We start from the raw sequence: 25,785 nt of genomic DNA on the forward strand, positions 1-25,785 counted from the left end.
ACAAAATACTGAAAAACAGTGCAAACTCGTAACTGTAAAAAGGAAAACATTATGAACAATTCTGGAAATGTAACAATGGTTTTAAGGGATGTTTGGTATAATAATGATACAAATAGATTATAAACATGAGATAATGCCTTTTAATCCACTTAAATATAAAAGCAGTATAAAAAGCTATTAAAATGCAATAATTTATGCTTTATAAATAATATTATGTTTACAATGAATAACAGTCTTCGGACATGAATACAGTGGACATACATAAGTTTAACTGAAACAACTCGAAAATTTTTACTAACACTTATACGGTTTGTAATAAGGTTTTCTGACCTTTATAGTATGCATTAGAGACGCTCAGAATTTCTATTTGCATCATACAATTCATTTGGGATTTTCTTTTGAACAAAATCAAGAGTTCCAAAACTTATTTAGCAAATTGAATGGATGCACATGGAAGCCTGTGTAAAATAAATGTACCAAATGTAAAGGCCAAAATTCCTCTGTACAATTCTTTAGGGTGATGCAATAATCATACTTTGATAAATGTTCTTTCATACACACATATATAATTCTGACCTCAACACACAAATAGGTAAGGTTATTTGTTCAGATCACAAGTCCCAAATAACATCATCTGGTCAGTATCAAGGTATTTTCTTTACCAAAGTTATGAAAAACAAATGAAAAAGCCATGATCATGGGATGATGTTATCTCTGAGTTTCTGTGCCAGGGCAAGGAAGGAAAATTGTAACAACCCCCAACACCTACCAAAAACAACTGTTTGAACTTAAGTTTGTATTGCATTGACCTAAACGGTGAGATGGTATTCCACAATTACTGTATATAACAGTGAAGGAGAGAGAGAATGAGGCCAGGCACTAGGTGAGCTGCTGATGTATTTTAGTTAAGATACAGGACATTATAAACAATGATTATTAAACACACTACACTCTGTATCAAACACACACTTCTGTCATGTATTCAAATCTACAGAAAAATAGAAGTGTGCAATGTTGAAAAATGCCCTTTTTAGATAAACATGCATTTGCATACTGGTCTTTGAAGACTACTTCAATGAATGATTTAGTTACTGTACAAGTTTTCTGTGATATCTTGGTTTACAGAAAGTGACCAGAAACAGAATAAAGTTAATATTGCATCTGTTTGTGAACAGAGATTTAAAACATATGCCTGAGAAAAAAAATGAAATGTACGAGTTCGGACAGCGTAAGATGAAGCTAAGTGTCAGTGATCCAATATTTCCCATAGACAGCTAGCTAAAGCAGTCGACGATTCTACAGCACTCATAGTAACATAACTTATCTGAGGTTCTTTCTTCTTTATTTGACTGAAAAAACATTACAATTTTCAAATCAATTATATTCAGAAAACAAATAATCCAGATAGAGTAAGTAAAACTAAACTAAAAGTAGTTAACATCAATTGTAACTTGTCAATTATCACAAGTAAATTTATATTGCTTTTAACAGACTGATAATTTGCACTCAACAGTAGTACTGGCTTTAGTGTAAAAAAGTTGCATTATCATTTGTCAAAAGGACAAAGAGCCAAATCCTGTTCTTAGTCTTGAAAGTTTTTGACAGTTACAATAGCTATAAGAGGTAGTTGGAAAGGCAAAGCACAAGATACTAAAATATTTACCTTCTTCCAGTTGGAGAATAACGAGCAATATTCCTGAGAATTAAAGCAGCAGTAAGGCGAATGTGTTTTGTTACAGGACCTTCTCTTGTTTCCTAAAATGAAATCATTAATACTGATGAATTTTTGATGGTATTATATTCATAGAGTAAGACATAAAGAAATTAAATGAAATGGAGTTTTACGTCCTACTCTTCTGCACTAAGACATAAAGAGTTACTTTTCATGGCAGTTGCTTCAATCCATATTTTGAAGGGTAGTAAGTCATATTCAGAATAACTTTTGTTATAATTACTGACATTACTGGATATTCTACGTTGACCCTATGCCCAACACGGTACCACAATACAGTTCAGGGTTAGACTTTTCCCTTTCCTTCAAGGGCTCTTAATGTCTATATTCACTTGCATACAATGCAATGAAATAGCTGCATTTACAAACTTTCGTGAAACAAGAAAGATGGCAATTGCAGTCAAGGTATGCAGTTTGTAATAGCTGGACATTGTGAAGATGTCTCACCATTAGAAAAACATTTGTCAAGTATTAAAGATGGCTGTTAAAAAAATATTGTAATGTATCAAACAACCTATAAAATACTGTATTTACAATACTGAAATACTTACAAAAAATTCTGGAAAGGGTGGTTTCACGAGAAAACGTTTGATAGCTTGCATAGCGGCATCATTTGGATACACCAGTGCATTCTTTCCATCAGATTTACCATCAATACCAGTAGCAGTAGTAGATGATGTTGGTGTATTATTCACTGCTGGACACTGTTGTTGAGGTACTACTGGTGATGGTTGTTGAACAGCAACAACAGGTTTTCTAGCTGCAGGAGTAGAAGTAGTTGGTTGTTGACGTTTTGAAGCACTCACTCTCAAAGCATTTTCCGAGCAATGATGATCCTTGAAGAAAGAAAATATGATTCCTGACAATACATACTTTTTTATTCAAGAGCGATCAATTCCCAGTGAAAGTTTGGCTAGAGCTCACCAACATATCACAGCATTTAAAAGCAGCCAATAGAACTATATGCTGATTTCCACATGATAAATGATCATAGTGGTGTGCCAATTACAAACAAAACTCTCAAAAAATATTGATTATTATGATAATAAATGGTATAATTGATAAACAGCTAATCATAGAATTGCATAAGTGAGATCAGAATCATCTTCTAAATGGCTTACAATCTTGAAAATCATATGACAAAGTAGTGCTAATATGTCAATGTAAAGAAGCTTGTTGCACAAGACACAAGGATTGTTCCATTCGTTACCAACGGAGATTCAGGTCTACAGAAACTGCTGAGAGATAATGAATGATTTATGAGCTGTTAAATAGTCGAAGTCAAAACAATATCCATGAAAACTGCAATCTACATATTCAAAGAAGATATTTTAGAAAAATAAAAAGAAAGGGAGATCATCTGTATGGTTTATGCTTACCTGTAAATGAGTGATCAGTGACCAACGCTGACGTTTAACTTGTGGACATTGTGACCATTGACAAAAACCATCAGTACCAACTAATGTGTGAGTTTTAACTACATGATGAAAAACAGATTTTGCATTCTCAAAACACCTAGAAATAAGAGACGAGCACAATTACTTAATGGTAGATTATTGAGTTCCTCAATGATACCTAATATAATCTGAGGTTCTCATGATTATGTTGATGAGATAGCTGAAGAGACAACAAGTTTGTCCAATCCATGACAAAATTGCCTTCCAGATTTCGTCACAAGGTCTTATATTTCCTTTCTCTCATCATCAATCTTCTTTGAAAACAGCTGATCTCTCACTGTAAACTTAAGACAATGTAATTCATTGGATTGAAAACAGTAGAGCAGTATAGCTTCTGTCTTTTTTTAAGTCCTGCACAAAATTTCAAAATCATAAAAACAATTTTGTCATGGTAAAAGCTCTAAAAGGCAGTCTCTGCTGACCATTTGTTCAATTACAAAAAATTACTTTCTGCATTGCATTTTAAGAAGAGGAATTTTATAAATCATGGTATTTCAAAATGGTTCAAACTAATGGTCTTCGCTTTAACACCAGTTTTTGTAGTACTTTTTTTTTTTGCCCACCAGGCATGAAGTGTATGTCAATTGCAAGAAAGAATAATGTATTTCTTTATTTTAGTTGACTTTTTGCTTTCACTTCAATATTTTTTTAAAATAAAAATAACAGTCCATACCTGTTACAACCAGCCCATTGACACTGAAATTCTATTTGTTGTGGTGTTGGTTGAGTAGGTTTAGTATCTACAGTAGTTGTTGTAGTAGATACTATAACAGATGTAGTACCAGTCGAACTTTGTCTTCGTTTCCTACTTTTCCCTTTCTTCTCTCCACCCACACTACCAACGACAGCAGGTTTATCAGCTACCTTACCAATTGGCTGAGCAACACTAACAAACACTGGTGTGGAATGTTTTTCTGGGACAGATTCTGCTGAGGAGGAGGCAAAACTGTCTGAGCTAAGTTCCCCATCCCTAGTTTCTGGAGTAGGAACATGTCTTATAGTTTCACAAATTTTTCTATCATCCATAATGCTAGATTGAATTTTGATCACAGCAGGTGATACGTCAGCACTAACAATAATATTCATCAACTCTTTTGGTACTTGTGTAATTTGAGCTTGTTGCCCATTAACAATTGGAATAGTTGGTGTAGACCTTAAAGCACTAGCAACCATATTACCATTGTGGTTTTGAAACTGGATATTGGATATGGTATTCTGGCAATTTGGTTCATTTAGAACAGTTTGATCAACATCCATACTTTCTTCTTGATCACCATTTCCAATATGATTTGTTATTCCATTCATTTTGGCTGCTTTCTCAATTATCTTAGATATATCTTCTTTAGGAAGAGGTTTTATAGGTTTATCACTTGAAAATGAGTCTAAAGAGTCATCAGAAATGCCATTTAATAGTCCACTTTGTATGTTGTTTAAACAAATAGGAGATGGTGGGAGGTCTGATTCTAATGATAATGGAGAAGAGACATTACCATTCACAAGTTTGATATCATGTAATTTTTTATCACTGATCACAGCATCTCCACCTTTTAATCTATTATTGTTTGATATAGTTTCACTATCTAATACCTTGTCCTCCTCTAACCCTGGATTTCCATTTATTTTCACACTCTTATCACTAGGGAGGGGACCATTTTCACTAAGTGACCCACTCAGAGACGTGTCAATCTTGACATCATTACAATGGGAATGATTAGTAGAGCCATTTGTTTTTACTACACTGCTGGGCACTGATTGAATTGTACTCGAATGAAGAGATGTGGAACTAGACACTAAATGTTGTTGTAATAAACCATTAGAAAATTTATTAGTATTAGCACTACTTGTATTGTCTATGGAGGACGGAGTGATGTTGCTAGAGGCTGAATTACTGTCTTGTAAACCTTTATGATATACATTTTCAACAGTGCCTTCAGATACCTTAAACACTTCTGATTTACACGTTCTAGACTGAGAGATGTTAGTGGATGTTGGTTGTTGAAGAGTTTGTGAAAGAATTGTTGAAGTATTGGGATGATTTTGTGAAATGCTTTGTGGACTAACAACAGTATTAATAATGGGTGTAGAGTGGACTGCTGACACCTCTATGGGCACTTGTGTTGTTAAAGGCTGGTTGGTGATGATCTGAGATTCTTTCATTTGTGAAGTTTGAATGTTGGTTGCAGTAGTAAAGATAATATTATGTTGACCAGTAAAATCTCCTCCAGCTGTTGGAGCCAATATGAACTGTTGTTGTTGTTGAGCTTGTTGTACCAAATTCTCTACACTCTCTGGTAATTGTAAACCATGACTAGTTGTAGCACCAATTGGTATATTTTGTCTTCCAACTATATTTTGACTTAGTTTCTTAGCCAAAAGACTTTTGATTAGATTGGTGTCTGCTGATTTTGTAGTATCTTGTTCTAACAATAAGGCAGCTGTTTTCACCATAACTTGCTGGCCATCCCCTTGTAAAGCAGTTTGTATTGATGGAAATTGTGGAGTAGTCTGGATTATCTGTCCCTTTGGAGCAATTCTTGGTCGTTTAACTGGTGGGGTAGTATTCTGAAGACTGACTTCGATTTGGGTTCCTGGAGGCCTAGGCGCTTGACTGATTACAAATGTACTACCCAGCTGTAACTGTTTACTGGCTACTGGTTTTGGAGCAATAGGTCTTGGTGTAACTGGTTGTGTGACTTTTATGGAAGTTGGAGTTGCTGAGGAACCTGAATGAAGAATTGGTGGATGAATAGGATGCCTGGGCGGTTCCATTAGCCGCTGCCTGAGAGTAGGAGTAGGAATATTAGTGCCCACAGGAGATGAATTAAGAGCCTTAGAGCCACCTTGTAAGTTCACACTCACACTCATGGGCTGAGGCACTGAAAGCAAGAAACAAAAGAAATGTGCTACACAACACTAAAACTACTACATGAAATGATATTTCATTGCTTTACATCTTATAAAATTTAATTTGCCAAAAGTCATAAAATCAGTTACCCATATGGTGTATTTTGGTAAGTACAGAGGTCCAGAGGTACAACAGACACTCTGTGTATTTCTCAAAAGATAAAGATTATAAATGTAAAGCTTTGAAAGAAAAACACAACATATCAAAATAAATACTGCACATACACATTAGAACTAAGATATTAGAAAAAGACAGCAGATCACACCCAAATGCCAAACGCCAAATTTAGCATGAAGTTGGTAAAATTTGAAACTTGTGCAAAATTTCATGAAAATCGGCTGAATCCTAAATGAGCTATATTCACTATCCAGGATCACAGACGTTAGCATGGGGTTAACCCCCATTGGTTACTTTTAAATTTTTGATCAGTACCTACATACCGAGTTTTATGTAAATCATCTGACAACTTAGGGAGCTATTGATTTTTTACTATTTCAAATAATGAGGTAAAGCAAATGGATTGATCTTCACAATTGTTGCAAAATGATCACAGGTGTAAATATCACAAAGTTTAATATTCTGAAAACACTAAAATTTGAAGTTAATTTTCCTTTTAGCTCCATAAATTCTATAAAAACTGTAGATTCTGTAGCCTTCTTAAGTTAACATATGAAATTACTAGGGTCAACATTTCCAGGGTAAATATTTCAGATCCACAAAAATTCGAACTTAAATTTTCTGTTTATGCATACAGATACCACATTTAATCTAAATCTGTCAAATATACTAAAAATTCGAGAGGGTATTCAAGGAAATGGGAATGGACAGTTCTTAAAACAGACAGACATGAGTGCTGACAAAATACATCCACATAGAGGTGTGGGCTTAAAAAGCAATCCAATGTTTAAGAGAGTACATCCAGCATGCTTTCTGGAAAAAGAAAGACCTGCTTTGAGCAGTTTCTTTGAAACAATATCAATTTTATCACAATAAAGAATATCCAATATGATTTTATTGATATTAAGTTTACAAGCAAAAGATGGAGTTACACTCATTTCATATTTACTCAATGAAATAAATTAATTTTTTAATTTTGCATGCAATTGGTTATTTTAGATTGCTTAGAGGTTTTCTATAGTTTTTTGTGGAGATATATTTCCAGCTCAATTCTAGACTAATACACTTTGAATAAACACAATATAGTTCTTTTCAAGTATGATACTTTACTCCCATAGAATAATCTAGTAGACAGTGGTTTGAAACAATCTGATTTAGTTTCTATATATTTTTGGATTACTTCACTATTTCCACATTGGACACCTTTTAAACAGTAGCAAATGGTAGGCTTACAGAACAAATCCATAATTAAGCTATAGCCATAGTGTAGCATTGAATTGAAAATCAGTACAAATTCTTTGAAATCTGTATATGAGTAAGAAACCCATAGAAAAATTAATGCAAGTTCTCTGTAGCTGTAGTGAAATTCAAAGAAACCCACTAACCATAGAAAACTTCTCAACAATTATTTTACAAAACAATATGAACCCAGAAAGACATTCCAGAATGGTTAGTATCAAACTCAGAATTAATTAACATGCAAAATTGCATGCATCATCAAAAGAAAAATCACAACATATTTCAATCCATCAAATATTCAGTCCTTGATGAGGAAACTGAATTGGAATTGTGTGTACTCCTTCCTCAGGCAACAGGCTACGAAATAAACATGAATTTCTTCTTTGAGAAAAACAATTTTCAAATCGCACTATTGATTATGCACAAAATGCATTTCCAATTGTCATACATTGCCAATCATTGAACTAGCTTGTTAAAGAAAAGATGAAGATATATAAAACACCACATTTTCATCAGAATGAATCTTAGATTCTTCTGTATGTATAGGGCAATATATATGCAATATAGAAATAGGACATGTTTTATATCAAATTAAAAACAGATTTTATTTCCTGATTACCATATACTGTCAGATATCCAACACTTTTAAAAATACACTGTAATGGTGGCGCTCGATTGAAGAGTTTTGAACAGCTTCTCTGCCTTTTTGAATCCTGTCTTTTTTCCAACTTAATTTTTGAACTTCCAGTTTATTCCATTAATCGCAGAGGTGGAGATTTCAACAATTGAGCGCCCCTATTGACTACATCTATTCTGAATGTGCCACTGACTTGTTGAGAGAGATAACACAAGTTAATATAATCATAACTACATTATAGAATTCTGAATGACCAATATTGATGATATTATCATAATGATGAATTAGCTATTTGAAAATTTTAACTCAATGATATATCTCACAATCAAGATCATTAAAGATGGGTTCCCTTATTTTCATTTATGAAAATGAAAATTCTGGTGTTCTAATAAAAAATGGTGTTCTTGGAAAAGTACCACATTGTCTCACATAATTAATTCATAATAAGTCAAATAAGAAGAAAATTACTAAGCAGAATTCCAATGAGTGACTGATCAAGAAAGGTTAAAGTCTTTTTTTTGTTTATCCAGACTACATATATGGACAATAATGATTGGTTAAAACTCTTAATCATATGCAATAAGAACATATTGATGTGATTAAGAATGCATAATTCATTAGAAAAAACCAATTGATTTAATAGTTGCTTAATTTGACAATAAAAAATATAAGGAAACCCATCTTTAAAATGCTTCTTTTATTCAAAGCAATTCTCTTCAAATCATATTTTCCAGGATATATCAATTACTTACCAGTGGTATTTGTAATCATAAATGGTTTGGGATTAGCACGCTTACAAACACCTAGAAATACTATATCTTTATCACCAGATTCATTAGCTTTCATTTTTGTCTCACATTGTGGAAATGCCACCCTGAAATATTGAAGAATTGAAATATATAATGTGATTGAACTAATTGTGGTGGTTAACACTAGTTATGATGTGTATTTGAGGAAAATTTTGCCATGACATTGATCTACAAGAAAAACACATGGGCTACCCATTCAAAGCACTTTATATGCACAAAATTATATACCATCTTGTTCCTTTGACAGAATTGAAAAAGTCTAATGAATATTTGTTAAAGGGACAGTTGCGCTATTTTGGGTGGTTGATTTTAGCCTGAATATATGTTAAAAGTGTTCAGAATTTTACGAGTCGTCATTTTAACATTCAAATGTAGATAATTCTTGACACACATGCATTAGAAGGCTCAAGTTTCAAAGGTGAGCTGTGAACACTATTACTGATTGGTCTAGCTAAAAATTCCTGTTTCTGAAGTTTGATTGGTCAAAAGAAATGGCCCATCTGTCCCTTTAAGGAAATAAAACTTAACATCAGGAAGATACCATTTAAATTTCATTTTAAATTTATGACCACAATTAATCAGAACTTACTTGACTAAACGTAAGAAATCTGTCGAGGGAAGAGCGTTAGGTAAAGAAAATTTATGACAGAATTGCAAATATTCTGAAAAAAACTCTATCTGTTGCGTACGACCAATTCTTCTGGATTCATAACAACCTAACATCCTGAAATGATATATATTTATATGTTATACCTCCAATATATATTGTTCTAGTTTGGAAAAAAGAATTAACACACCAAGTACGAAATAAAACATCAAGTATAAAATAAAACATCAAGTATGAAATAAAACATCAAGTATGAAATAAGACATCAAGTATGAAATAAGACATCAAGTATGAAATAAGACATCAAGTATGAAATAAGACATCAAATATGAAATAAGATATCAAATATAAAATAAGATATCAAGTATGAAATAAGACATCAAGTATGAAATATCACATCAAGTATGAAATACAAATCAAGTATCATGTATGAAATAACACATCTTACACATCAAGTATGAAAATGACACATCAAGTACGAAAATGACACATCAAGTATAAAATAACAAATCAGATTTTAAATTAGGTGAAATGTCCACTTTAGGTTATAACTATCAAAGTAAAATAGCTTCAAATCGTTCAACAATTTAACCTTTATTATCAAAAACTTTATAAAATACATTTATAAGTAAAACATAATTCGACATCAATTTCAGTGAATTGACATTTCAGACTAACACAACTGTCAAATCTTTCTTACGTAAACCAGCTGTAAATAGTTGCTTTGAGTTATGTTCAATCTACAGAAATAGCCATAGAGCTTCATTAAATATTAGACAATATTCTATTAAAGTGATACTATGTCTTAGAATGAACATAAAATTTAAGTTCTCAAGAATGGTCAATATGAGTTTATATTCATCAGTGAACTTTCATAGTGTCATAAAGTTACAACAAATTCCCTGTAAAATCTGGAAAATTGGAAAATTCATAAAACTAAGTAATTATTGAAAAACGCTTAATCTTAATATTAAGCGTTTTTCAATAGTTAATTGCATATTTATGGTGATAACTAAGTTTTTTAGATTTATCGGATTATATAAGGATCATGTTATGTTATTTATGACACCAGGTATATCTACTAATGAATATATGCTCTTATTGACCAAGTTTAAAATTCTTAAATTTTATGTTCATTCTAAGAGGCAGTATCATTTAAAGATACATTGTGTCAGTACTGGACAAAGACAACAGATAAGCCATAAGGTTAGTAAATATTAAAACTTACCAGCTTAGAGTAGTGGCTTCCATATCTGTAACCTGAGTGGATTTATTTGGGGCTGACATTGTTGATGATGTCTTAGCTGGCGTGGTTGGTGGGGTAGGAGTTGGTATGTTGACACTAACAGGATTTGCTATTGGTGTGGATTGAATCCCTTCAACTTTGCCCTCTTTTCTAGCAGTGGGTGCAGGTACATATTCAACAACTTTGATACCAACCAATGAGTTAGGACCGTAAGACTGGGCCTCCACTGTTATCAAATCTATCAGGATGTCTGAAAATAGCAAAGATAAAAGATCATGAACAATGAGTTGTCTGAGAAGAAAAAAAGTTTCAACACATGAAAAAAAATTCAAATGAAATGAAAGGAATAGAATTTGTGACTTCTTTTTCTGACCTAATTTGGTTGATGAGGCAAATTTTGTCAGGTCAGCCCTGATCTTTTTTTTATTTTCAACTGTCAAGAGATCTTGAATGTGTACAGCCTATAGTGCACAGGGCCTTGACTGACTAAGAGACTTTCTCCATGTCAGCCCCTCCGACCTGCATCACTGACAAGGGGAAACTGGGTGAAAAAATACATCGACCTATGCTGGGATTGAAGCCTGTACCTTTAGGTAAGCGAGTAAGCCTCTGAGTCAAAAATTTCTAATGATATAAAATACAACTGTTGATGCTGTTCACAATCATATAAATGCCATAAATCCTATTAATAATAATTTAATCCTATTAAATCCTTAAATAAACATTTGATGTCATATCATACTGTTACTCTTAAGTTCTTTCTTTTAGGTAAGTTTATATTACTAAATATAATGCACCTACCCACAGCATTTCTAACTTGTACTATTTTATTAGTTGTTGTTTCACCTAGTTCTGAGAGTTGATATAAAGCTTCTAGTGTATGTACTATTAACTGTATATCATGTACTGTTAATAATCTAAACACATCATCATATGTTTTAGATAATAATGTTTCTGTTATATAACTTTCATTAGCTTCAACTTGACACAGTTTGCCTAGTACTTCTAGTGCTGAAAGAAAAAAAAAAACCTTATAAATTGATTTAAACTCTTTATACTTTTCAGCCATTTATTTGGCGAATGAAATGGGTAACAACAGATTTTGAAACTATAAATCATCTTCCTTTTTTTTTAACCTCCCACACAAAATAAATATTATCAACCGGGCTACGCTCTGACTTCACTGCTTTCCGAATTGAATTTGGTTAATCATTTTCACCTGAATTGAAATATCAATTACAAAATACTACTGAGAATCTTGGATTGCCTTTGGGTTCATGAAAATGTCAACAACTGTAAAAGTTAATATTTGTTAACAATGACTTTACAGAGGGGAATTTTCAGTCCGAAAAGACAGTCTCTTTCACGTGAATTTTCTGGGAGGAAAGTGTATCTATTTCAAAAATCACTAAACCTTATTTTTCTATGGAACCAAACCCAAAATTTTGTTAGGAGTATTGATGAAACGAGAGAAAAAATTCAATACAAAGATCAATGTAGTGGGACAGTAGGTGAAACATCCAGGTGCAATCAGGTATTTGGTATGACGAACGAACATCATTTGCTTCAGTAATTACGAAATTTACATTTCCAAGGTGCTCTATGTAGATGGACTCAAGTTGACACACCCAGGTATTAATGGCATAAAGTCATTTGATGAGTATATATGCCTTGCCTTAGTTATCAATATAGTGGATGTAAGTCTTTAGGCATAGGACTCCATCTGGGGCCTTATTTTCGCAAGCTTAAGTAAGATCAAATCTAGATTTAAAGAAATACAGTAATCTGATTGGATAATAAAACTTAACTTAAAATTGATTTTAGTGATTGACCAATCAGATGACAGGAACAGTCAAATCATCTGAAGTTAAGTTTTCAATGAAAGGCCCCAAATCATAACTCTATGATAAAATTAACAAAGCAGGAAAGAGTAAAGAAAATACTATACCAACCTCTTACAACTGTTATTTTATCATCAGCACAAAATGATTTAGTAATAAAATCTAGTATTAAATTAGTTCTATGATTTCCTATAGAATCGAGCACCATCTACAAGTAAATAATTGATGTATTAAAAATCTTTTTAAAGGCTTAAATGGAGCTTACAAATCATATCACAAGAAAACTTCCCAAGAAGTACCATCACTATTCTATTTGATAGAAAATAAAAACTGGATGTTTGGTTTCATGTTTTTTCTGCAGGTTACTACATAGATAGAAACACAGTTGGATAAATCTGAACAACTATATCATTGTTATGCACACTGTTAGACATTGTTCATCAAAACAAAATTTGTCATCATCATAAAAATGTCAACTTTTTCATCAAAATATCTATATATATCAACCTAAGTTGTCAAAAAACTAAAAAAAAAAAAAAGTGTACTTACTTGAGCAGCTAAATTTCCCAAAGTATCTAAAGCTAATTGCTTCAAAGATCCATAAGTACTATGTACACATAACATTAAAAATCTACAAATATAAAACAAAAAATTATTTTTCGTGCTCCTGAAACTACATCATTTCTCAATCCTATTTTATTTCTTAGTAAATATACACATTTTTAAAGAGAATTTCAAGCCAATTACAATCAACCAAGAGAAAAGTTTAAAGACACTTACTTAAAGACAACAGCATTTGATGCCATTAGTTTCTGATTAATATCTTCAAAAGATAAATTTCTTAACAAGACAGCTAGCTAAAAATTAAAAAAATCAAATATATGAATGTCAGGTTTCTCTCATATTTACTACTTTGGAGATTCATGAAAATGAAGAAAAATTGTTGAAAGCGATTTTCACAACTTCTACGACTTTCAATTTGACTCAGATGTGTTTCGTCTTTGTTGACGATGTCGAAAGATTTTCAACACAAAACTATATTAACCCTCCGTCCATCTTACTTGGAATATTGCCTGCACGGTCGCCACTTTAGCACCTTTCTGATTTGCAAGAAAGTCAATACAAGTATAGAAGATTTGTGGAAACTTTCTGTGCAGGGTTTAGAGTGGGTTTTTAATATCTATTCTAACAAATCAAATCTTTATATAACTTTTTTTTCTAAGCAATCAACCAAAATCACAGAGAGAAATGAAACATAAAGTAAAAAGAAAACCAACCTGAGTGACTCTTTGACCTTCAACACTATGAACACCTATATTATGACCTAAATGTAGTACTTCACTTCCAGTTTTCTCTTCTGTAAAATGATGAAATGAAATGAATTATAAAAGATCATGAGGAAATGAATTGCATAATCTTAATACATGTTGCTTCCACTTGGGTGAAACACCATAAAATCCTCCATAAGAAAGAATATATTATGGCCGATTAAACTTTTGATGGTATTTATCAGATATTTATCAAATAGAAACATCCGAATTGTTTCAGTACATAAATTTTTTTTTTTAAATGAGAATTTGAATAGCAGTTTCAAAATATTACTGTTAGTTTTGTGTATTATATCTTCAAAATTTGTTTTTACAGAGGACAAAAATAAGCCAAAATTTGGGACTTTTTGGGTTGAAATTTCTTGAAGAGAAATGTGTTTATGAATGTAAACATACAAAATAATACATAATTTTATCAATAAAAAGACATTCTCAGACTAACAGTACTATTTTGAGGCTGATATTCCAATTCTCTTAATAGTTAAAATTAAAAAAACAATTTGCTTTGCTCAGACAATAATGTAGGACATATTACTGCTCAAGATAAATTATAATTATTTTGAGTAGTTTGCTCAAATTGTAACAGTTTGATATGGAAATTTGTTTGAAATTTGCCTAAAAAAAAGATAAAATATACATCATATAAAGGAAAGAGTAGCTAAGTAACCATCTCGAGTCCCGTTCATTCTAAATTATTGATTAGGACTTACTTTGAGTATAAATTTGATCATTCATTGTAATTAATTCTTTAATAACTGGATCATTAACACTTTCATACCAAAACTATATAAAACAAGATTAGAAATTATAGACAAAATTAACACATCAGCTTGTTGGTAATTTATTATTTGGGTTCAGCACCCTATTCTATTTTGATTAATGATGTCAAATGTCATTGCTAGCTTGAGAATGGTCAAAGTTGCGAAACAAAGAATAGTCAAGTTGCATATTTCTGTTCTATACGGTGTAATGAATGATACAAGTACCTATAAAAGCAATGACCTTGATCTTGAAGCGAAGTCACTTGCGGTGATTAATCAGCAGAATTTAGTTCAGCGATCTTTTGTTTTCATGCGATTTGACCCGGATTATCAATAAAATAAGCGATTATCTAATTGGCAATAAGAGATTAAGATGTGTAGATGTTGGATTGTACAGACGCTTTTGAGTGTCAGGACCACTGATTAGTGTCGTAATTCGGAATACACAGAATGTCGAGTACTCAGAGTTTTTTTTAAACTATCCTAAGAAGGAAATCAATTGGGCCCAGAAAATGATGTCTGATTACGCAGAATGTCGGATATCACACAGTACATTGTACGATGTTTTACTGGTTTCTTCAATTCCAATGGATCAAAAAAACTCCCTTTTCTTATTAGAAAATTTTATTGAAATATTAATTTGTTGTGTGATAAAATAACCATTTATAGGCATTACTTTGGCTTATAAGAAATATTGCCAGTATACATCAATAGTTTCAGGTGTTAATATAAAAGATATTCCCAGATAAGATGAAACAACTTAATTCAAAATTGTTTATTTTATGAAATGCATTATCTGATATCAAATCAACTTACCCTTAAAAAATCTCTATCAGTGTATGGAGACCAACCATGATGATATAAATCATACAAAGATTCATAACCTATTAAACATAAAATATAATTTAATCCTAAGAACATCCATTTGTCAAAAAACCTTTAAAAGGAAAGTCTCAGAAACAGGAATTTTTTTAGTTAAGTTAATCAGTTAATAGTGTTAACAGCTCACAGTTGAAATTTGAGCCTTCAAATCCATGTGTGTCCAGAATTATCCGTGTTTGAAAGTTACAATGATAGCTCTTCTTTTCTTGAGACTCAATCATAGAAAAGACATACACAGTAAGGTTATAGAAAGTGAAATTCCTAGTTTGATTTTCTTACATGTCTAGTACTTCTGAAGAGTATATTCAAGATCAAAATCAACCATCCAAAATGGTGAATTTGTTCCTTTAAACATACTAAGTAAAGACGGTATTCTCAAGCAAACTTTTGATGTATATCTGCCAAATCAGTAACTTAAATCTCAAAAAATGCTACTTAACACCAAATATATGTAAGATTCATTTTTGTTTATTTTAACAGAGCATCGATTTTTTCAAAAAGGAAAAATAAAACAAAATATTTGTGCTTACCTTGATTGAATACTCCTATATGGGCTAATAATAACTGTAATAAATGTTTAGCTTTGTCCAAACGTAAAACATGTCTGCCTTCATTAGATAATAATGTACACACATTGATAGCAAAATCTACTTCATTGGGTAAGCCTGAGAGTAGAGCTTTCTCTAACTTATCATAATCATTAGGTTGTACCAAGTCTAGACAGAAACCATTATTTTTGCGAAGTAAATCTGAAAACAAAATGTTTTTCTAAATAAATTGTAAAGTAACGCAATTCCTAGTTCTAAATCTAAAAAATTTCATTGAATTCAATATTTTTTTATTCCAAAAGTCAATTAGATCCATTCCATGGGAAAGGCAACTTCGAATATGATTGTATTGAAAGCTATTTCAAAATACGAAAGATCCTTTTTAGAAGCTTTGGAAGGCATTTCAAGCGTAAGCAATTAGATGAAACACATGAGGAAGTCTGAGATCCCTGTTGTTTGGACACTCATTTTGCCTTCTACTTTTTGGTTTTAATCTTCTTATGGCTTTTTTAGATCTATGTTTGCATTTTTTTATTAAAATGTGTCAATTAAAAAAGGTAACTGAAATGATAACTATCTTAAAGGGATTGTAAAGGTGTTTACTAAATTTTTAATGTGTACCAGAGACACTGATAGCATCAATTGGCACCATTCCAATTTTCAATCAGGTGTCTGTGGTTCCTGAAATTCCACTAAAACTAAGTGTTTCATGACAACACTAATCGCAAAGGGCCTTATGTGATAAAGTATATTTTGAGATTAGTGATGTCATTATTTTTTTAATTTCTTCGTAAACATTTATTTAGCATTAGCTTAAACAATAAAGGTGGCCCCTGAAATGACATATATTTATACATTTGAAATAAATCATCTTAAATCTACCTGGTATTTGATGTTGTGCATAATTGTATTTTAATGGTACACCATAGAAAGGTCCTGGGTTCTTTTTTCTGTGTCGATTTGCATCATTTTCAGTTTCTTTTTGATCAGGGTCTTCTCCCAGAAAATTCAACTTTTCATATAAATATAAAAACCTGAAATAATCATTAATTCATATTAAGTCTTATCTATGGAATAGTGAATAGATTAACCTTTATGACATTGTATTGATGTCAAATATCATTTTCTGATTCACAGCGTAGAACATTTCATTTCAGAGTTTTTAACATTTCTTGATTGGCCAAGACAGGAATACATGTTTTGCCACACAGTCTGTGTTTTCCAAGATATTGTTTCTGTTCCAAATTAAATGGTTTCATCAAAAAGTTATATGTGCGTATGGAAGTCATTCAAGCAGTTGCCAAGACAGGTATGCCATTTACCCATTCAATTTTAAGTACCGGTATATCAAGGGCTGTAAATCCAAAATAAAAAAATTCTGACCAAAAATGCAAATGGCCTTTTTTGCATTGAATAAGTATTTTCAATATACAGGGTTTTAACTATGGCAATGTTTGAAGTAAATCTTAATGTTCGAAACAATGAGGATATAATCCTATAATAAAATTGTTAAATATCTAACAAAAACTTTGGCTTCCATAGCGTTCACAAGCAAATTGTGGACAGATGGATACACTGATCAACTGTGTCTGTAATAAAACAATGTTTAAGCTTAATCCCTCCTCTGTTGACCTAATGGAAAAAGAATAAAAAATTAAAATGTTACAGAAATTGATAAATCTATGAGAAATGCCATGGTGACCATCATATCTAGCCATTGCTTGAACAATCCCATATTAACCGACATTAGAGACTAATAATCGACCATTGCAGATCGTATGTCACCATTTAATTTATCCAATTAGGAATCTTGCAACACCTGGTGTAAAAGGATGATGATTGCAAATGGCGGCAATTATCGGGAATGTTGCAGTTTCGCATCAACCCCCTTTTCGATAAGCCATCTATGAAACTTAACTAAAAGTTACTAACACATCTTCTTAATGTTCACAAAATATTTCAGAGCCTTTCAGAAGTAAACTTTCTACCAATCAAAATTAATGACGAAAACAAGGCAAAGTTCAAGCGGTAATATCGTACTGTTGCTAAAGGAACATGCATGTTATTGTTCAACTGGATGTTTTTTTGAAAAAACCAAGCAGTATAAAGTTATATATCAACTTATTAGACAGAAAAAAAATAGCACTTGATCCTAATGGTCATGTACAAAATAACTCAATAATTTTATAGAAAAATAAAAGTTTCTTTTTGATGTAAACAATTGTCATATTGTCAGATCTTGTCTTAGTTTCAAACATTCTTGGTAATATTTTTATTGATTAAATTGATTGAACATATTATGTTTTTATACACTTACATGGATAGATGATATCAGTAAAATTCAAATTTGGAAGAACTAGTTTACACTTTATAAAAAAATGTCAAATATGTCTAGACACGAAGGAGGCTACAATATTTATCAGATCTAAGTGAGGCTTGGTATGCACTATGCATACGTATAAATGCTTCAAATTTGGCTTGTAGAAAAATATAGAGACTAGCTTTTATCTGTTCTTAACTTAACATTGTTTTCATATGTATAGATTGATGATATTTCTGTCAAGATTGAATTTGGCTGTAAATCGATGAATATTTTCTTTAATTATTGCCCTTGACATAAACAGTATCAATTTGGCGAAAGAAGCTACAGTTGGCTTTTTATTAGCCCTTATTTTCAACATAGCAACTTCAGTTAGGGTCTAACTACAGACCTCTTGAACATCAGTCAAATTAACCGTTAACCTGATAAATATCGTCACAAAATGACAGACTGGAGAGGGTAGAAATTTGATTGGTTAAAGCAGATGTCATTGAGTTAGGTCAAAAGGTTAGTTTGACGAACGTTCAAGAGGGCTGTAAGACCCTTTAGGCCCTAGCACATCAAGGGAATTTGTACCGCACCAAGAGCACCCAGCCCACTACTCCTTGCACACAATGCGCCTTTCACTCAGCACTATTCTTCAGTTAGTACCAGATCTTGTATGAATCTGGTATGAATCATTATTTTGATGATATCTCTATCAATTTCAAAACATGTAATTTTGAGTTGCCTTCGACTAGACTATTTATCTCATGTTACAGTAGATCTATTCACATCATTTATGTGAATATGTATTCAAAAAAGTGATTTAGTTGTCCTGCACTTCCTAAACAAAGTCCACAAATAAAAAAAACAATAATACATGTTTATGATTCATAAAGAACTAAATGAAAAAGTTGTGAAATCTGAATACATACATTGTAGACATTCAGACAATTTGAAACTCAAGACAGTGCCTTCAAGATTTTCTAGCCAGGTTTCTATATTATATAATGTCAGTGATCAATGAAAGTCGCACCATGGATAAGAGTTTCAGAGTAATATCAGATTTTTGTGTATCACATTATAGACAGAAACATAAGTTCAAGCTACTAAATATCAATAAATGAAGAGAAAATATTTAAGCTCAAAAGTGGGACTTAAATCTGCCTCTGGCTTCAATAGGAATGATTTCAGATGTTTGTGAACCATTGCACTTCAATGTACTATATCCTAACACAATTTATTACTTTTTGTCATAGAAAGTTGACTTGCTATAACCAATCAAATTTCTACCCTCTCCAGGGCTGTGACGCAGTGCTTATCAGGTTAGGATAGAGGTTATTTGACGAATGTTCAAGAGGGCTGGGGCCTTATTCTCCAAAACTTAACTAATATAAAATCCAATCTGATTGGATAATAAAACTGAATTTAAAATCAATTTGAGTGATTGACCAATCAAATGTCTGGAACACTAAAATCATTTTAAGTTCAGTTTTCGAGAATAAGGCCCCTGGTGTTTACCCTCATCAAAGTGACTATAATAAAAATAAAAGCTGATAAAAAAAACGAACAAAATTATTTGGTCTAATTTTAATTAGAATGATGACATAGGCAACACTGTTTCCCAATCTATTTCAGTTTATGAATAAAATATTGTTCATACAAAAAAGTGTCTATGTTGGGCCGGGATAACAAATGAAGCATCACCTTCCAAACTGCCCAAAGGTGATGTAAGGAATCCATATATTTGACTAATTAACTTATAATTAATTACACTTTAGCTACAAAATAATCCTACAACAACAAGGAATATAAGCTTATCATTTTTCTAAATATGGTAAAAAAATCAATTAGCTAACTCACCTAACATAAATAACTTTAAGTCCTTGATCTCCATTTGAACATGCTGCTGGTATACCAAATTCTGCTTGAAGTTCATCCCACTTGAGTTCATTACAAACCTACAGTACAACATAATGATATCTTATTTCCTTTACATATGAAGTCATTTTAATATCTGAGAGGAATAAAACATATTAAATATATACACCCACATTTAGTTATTTCTATCTATATATACAAGCTTATCCTTCCTTCAATACAAATTGAGACAGAAGTACTCTACTGACCTCTTTATTACTTAATGAATACAATATCTGGGTTATGTCTGTGGTTGTTCTAAATATCACACTGAAATACCTAGTTCTGTTACTATATTTAGCTACAGAGTGGGTATTCCCCTACCATTAGCTACAAGCTGGATGAATATCATCAATGAAGTTCATTGAGTCAATAATCAATAGAGAGTAAAGAGGAGATCACAATTTGTCTTCTTCCAATCACAATAGAATTTTGAATACTTCAGTTTGAATTGGGCTCAATCCCTGACTCAATAATGAGTAATTTACAAATTTTCTTTCCAGTTTTATGAAATTTCATAATTCAGAATAGGTACATCCATCAGTAGTGATTTGAAAGCATTTATCATATACATGCTCTATGAACAGAATTTAGTGTTTATAGTGCTATATCTGGTTCAAAATAGGATTCAAATCAGAATAATTAAATCACGATTCCGTTTACACAGTATCACACAATTTGATTGGATAACAGCAGTCACATGCATTCCGTTTATATCTGTGTAAACGAAACGAAAATATAAGCTCCGCCCCTTAACAGACTACTTTTATCATTGAGTTTGATTGACGTGGCCACTACATGGCGTCGGATTTCATTCCTTCGAACATCAACAGAGCCGAAATCGACACATCAATGAATGCTATAGGTATTTTCTAAATTCCCTCAAATATGCACATTCCAAATTCCAACAATATCATGAATTCTGGAGAACTTGTCTTTCAATAATTGAACTTTCGATTTGGCTGCATCGATAACTTTCATATAGTAGACAGTAGACTATAAATAGGTGACCTACTTATTGCTAATTGGCTGTTCTCTAGGAAGAAAAAACCTGTGTACACTTGCGTATAAACCCGTACGCGGATTTATACAGTGTACACAGGTTATTTCTGTTTATACATCGATAAACTGAAAAAAAGTTCAGGTCATTCCTTAATTCTTAAAATCCTGTGTCCATTTGTGAGGTGTAAATGACTAATGTAATATAAATTCCTAGCATCTAATTGATATTCTCAACAGAATTTAGACAGTAGAACGCACAGATTGTAAACTTTATAATTTCTGGATCGCGTCAGCTGGAATATCTTTTTCAGAATATCTTTTTATCTAATTAAATTAGATCTGCATATCGTTATCGTCCGTTCTAACAAAAAATAAACGACACCAAGGATAGACAACTCTGTACAGTATTTCTTGTGTACTGACAAGGACTCACTCCTTTAATTCATTTGCCATTTCTTTCCATGTTAAATCACAAAATTCAACCTTCTATAACTTTTTTCAGAAATATTGTTGAAAACTTTCAAAATGTCACATGAAAGCCTGGCCAATATTTAGTTTTTAGACATGGAATGCTTTACAGTGTTATATATAGTTTCTCTTTGAATTTTTAAAATGGGTGACATTTGAACTGCTTTTTAGACTTGGTGAAATCTTGCATTTCTTATTACCAATCATTTTGAATGTCAACAGTTTTAATATTATTTCTGATACCATTCATAAAATTGATAAATTACTGGAATTACTGGTATTTTATAAGAAACCTTGTTTTTGGATGTCAATGGAGAACTGAAACAAATATCTTAAAAAACAATTGTAAAATTTGCACAGGAAACACTGTACAGAGTTGCCTTTCTTTGGGGTAGGCACATATTCTACTTTAATAACCGTAATATTCAAGGTACTAAAAGATATTCTGAAAAAGATATTCTGGATGACATGATCCAGAGATGAAGTTATGAAGTTTACAATCCGCGTGTTCTACGTTCTACAAAGTCTGTAGTCCAAATTCTATTCTAGAAAGATTAAAATAGAAAAAAACAATTAGATTCAACAATAAAATATATCACATATATTTCATAAGATTAAATTATTTCTGGAAAGAAAATTTGAAAACATTAAGTGTTTTATATATAGACTGGGGCAAAGATAGAGTTCTGCCACTTGAGACAATGAGCAAGTTGTCCTATGCCTAAAATACATCATTAGACAAAAACACATTTTAAAGCTTTCCGTGTAAAAACTGACAAAAAAGTAATGACTTTTCAAAGAACGTTTTCATTAATTTCTATAAATAGATCTATAACAATTTCAGACATTAAACGTGATCATTGTGAGGGATTTTTTCCAGATGAAGCACTGTTTTAGTCTGTTTGGTCGTTCAGGATTACAGACTGGTCAACGAAGTCAAATAAATAAAAACATTTTGTTAGATATGGTAATAAAATTCATTGGTTAACCGATAGTCACAGTTAACATTAAATGCACAAGTCAGTGTCAGAAATATCCCCACGAAGACTCTTAAGTTTTGATAATTTTCATGTCACAATATCACTTGCAATAATAATTGTGAAATATTAGAAGTAAAGATTCTATTCATTACCAAGACAGATTCAGCTTTACAGAAACTTGTGGAATATGCTGACAATTGAAGAGAAGCTTACAGTTTGTGTAATTGCATCATACATGACGACTCATTAGTCAACAAGTGACCTTACTCTCTATTTACAAATTTCATATTTTTACTCAAGTTCACATCTGAAGAACATATTGATAATTTGGCAATGTGTAAACAGTTTTTTGGTTTTAAGTCTCACACAAGCAAAAACCATCATCTATGTAATTTCACTATTTGAATATGAGACGAAGCTAAGTTTAAGCTTAGACCTATTCTGATTAGAATGTAGATCTGGAAGTTTTTTACACTGCTAATCATTGATTCACAAAATTCTCCTGTAATTCACATTATAAGCTTATAGAGTAAATGAATTTTGTTTTCAGCTTATTCCATTGATTGAATATTATAAGGCCCAGAAATGTAATCATGGATAGCAAGGGTAGTCTGGACCGGAAAAACAAGAAACATTGGAATTTGCATATTAATCAGATTGATGTCAGTCATCAAAATTACATGGTTGTTTGAACTATGGTATGTCACTTTAAAAATCATTTTAAAGACTGTCAGTACCAATTTGTAGCTATAATTCCAATTTACATAATTATATCTGTAAAATTTCCTAGTTTTATTAGTGTCCTAATCAGCAAAAGGAAGCCAAGGTGGTCTGAAGTCATTTCAAAGCTCATTGTACCTAGAAAGTAGCAATAACTTGTTACATTTCAGTTTGTTCATAAATAAACTTTATTACTATATAAAATTTAAAAAAAAAAACTTCTTCTACCAATAACTTTGTTGGATGTAGGGCTTAAGCTTTAGTTCATAGTTAAGTTGAAATTAGCATAATCTGCACCAAATGACCCAATTTACAAGCATGGAAAATTGAAAAAATAATGATGGGCACATAAATATTCCAGATATTTAGATGAAAATAGTCCCTAGTTTCAATACAGCACAATTCTGGCAAGCTCCAAGAGAAAATTATCTTTAAAATAAGTTTCCTACATTTATAACACAATAACAAATATGGCGTCGATAGCTATTAAAAATCCGGGAATTTTGCAGAGAAAACATTGCTTTTTCATTAAAATGCATAACGCAATGCAAGTATTTTGATATTTACATGTGATATTTGCACGTGTTGTCTGTTAATAGCGGTTACCTGGTCGTAAACAATGAGCCAGTTCAAAGAACTTCGCTGTATATTAACCGAGTCACACTATCTATCCACCCAAGCCGAGCTGAATAACAACGATGATATTGACGGCAGTGTCGGAGAGTAATAGTACTCGATTAAGTAACGAAAAACACACCTTACACCCATCCTCATAATACTTCAAAGTGTCCATCGAAAAGGAAATTATGCTGGCAATCCAATTTACTAACCAATTTTTAAAAAAAAATTACAAAAATTACCTTGCGCCAGCCTCCAAGTTCTACAACACGGCGATACAGGCGATGCAGATCTATCTCGCGGCCTCCAATATTTGGGATAATATCAAAGTGTGTTCTGCAAAACAAGACAACACAATTTTATAGTAAACCCGTGACCATAGTATGATTACTTAAAAAGAAAAAGTACTTAAAAGATAATCAAAACACATAATAGTAATCCTACTTACCCCCGACCGGAATGAAATCGTTGTAAATCCTCAAGAAAACTCCGCCGTTCCTGCTCGCAAACGGCCGATTCTTTGTTCAACGTGTTAGCCATTTTGATCCTTTACAGTTTATGAATACATTGAATTTATACACATTTAAGTTGTCTCATTATTATCTACTGTACTCCACATTGGGCCTAGTACATAAATGCTAACGCGACATCAATATCTCCTGCAAGGACACGCGAAGTACGGGTAAATCCTCGATAATTTGGGGATTCCACACAATCTGGTAGCTTCCAAAACCGTGGGTCTACTTCTTGGACACAATTCGCTATTGATATAACTGAGAAAACGCTAATCCCGAAACAATCACTGAAAAAACAATATGAATGCCCAACAAATTACCAAACCGAATAATTCCAAATCAAATTAATTGACCACATTTTCTTAATTCATAGTTATTTCAAGATATTCTGACAAAAAAGGATAATAACATGAATGCAGCGCAATTTCTTCCTAGAGGGGTCCAACAATTGCTCAATTGCCTCGATGTTGATATTCAATATGGCGGACGCCACAGATAGAAATTAAGGTTTCTGTTGGGCTATAACGACCTTTTCTATTGTACGAAAACATATTTCTGGATTTTGAATAAATATCAAATATTCAAAGAAGACTCTTATCTATTAATTCGATTTCTCTTTGTTTAAAACTTCTCAAAGTGTATGATATAAAAAATATTTGTATTCAAGAACGATAACTCTGAATTATTAGCATAAACCACGCCCACAAGTTGGTGGTTTTGTTAGGCTTTGATCAATATAAAATTTAAATATTGTGCCTAGCCTGGGACTAACTGAGCAGTTCGGAAATTGGTGCTATGCAAAAAAAAATTGTTAATGCAGTCGACAATATACATTTTAGGGAACTGTTTCAAATATTTAATTATGCGATTTTAATTATCCAGCACAGCATAGGCCTGAGCATAGACATAATTAAGCCACACGAGGATGAAACAGTACCAAAGGTCTTTAATTGGGCACTATTAGATGCCCAAAAAGTCGAATAAACTCTAAATTAGAAAGTATATCGTGTAAAATTGCGGTAAAGCAAAGTTTACAAATAGGCATAATATCTCGTTCAAATAGTTTGATTCAAAGAAAAACAAAGTTTGTAAAAAAAAAACTGAGAGACCAAGCCAAATCTAGGCCCATATTCAACATTAGACTACAGGAG

General features: G+C 32.0%; 1 protein-coding gene across 1 annotated transcript; it reads right to left on the minus strand.

Moving 5' to 3' along the window:
• Window positions 1-671: 671 nt before the first annotated feature.
• Window positions 672-24,659, minus strand: LOTGIDRAFT_237297 (hypothetical protein; the record flags this gene model as incomplete). Its single annotated transcript, XM_009046447.1, has 20 exons — window positions 672-1,349; window positions 1,664-1,755; window positions 2,284-2,568; window positions 3,112-3,247; window positions 3,863-6,065; window positions 8,840-8,961; window positions 9,486-9,620; window positions 10,732-10,999; window positions 11,551-11,760; window positions 12,702-12,798; window positions 13,140-13,221; window positions 13,371-13,447; window positions 13,868-13,947; window positions 14,629-14,701; window positions 15,496-15,563; window positions 16,092-16,310; window positions 16,992-17,143; window positions 20,275-20,372; window positions 24,362-24,455; window positions 24,568-24,659. The coding sequence occupies 20 exons, from the start codon at window positions 24,657-24,659 to the stop codon at window positions 1,247-1,249; spliced, it is 4,686 nt and encodes a 1,561-aa protein (XP_009044695.1). The 3' UTR covers window positions 672-1,246.
• Window positions 24,660-25,785: the final 1,126 nt, after the last annotated feature.

The sequence above is a fragment of the Lottia gigantea genome, assembly GCF_000327385.1.
Source record: "Lottia gigantea unplaced genomic scaffold LOTGIsca_101, whole genome shotgun sequence".
NCBI lineage: Eukaryota > Metazoa > Mollusca > Gastropoda > Lottiidae > Lottia > Lottia gigantea.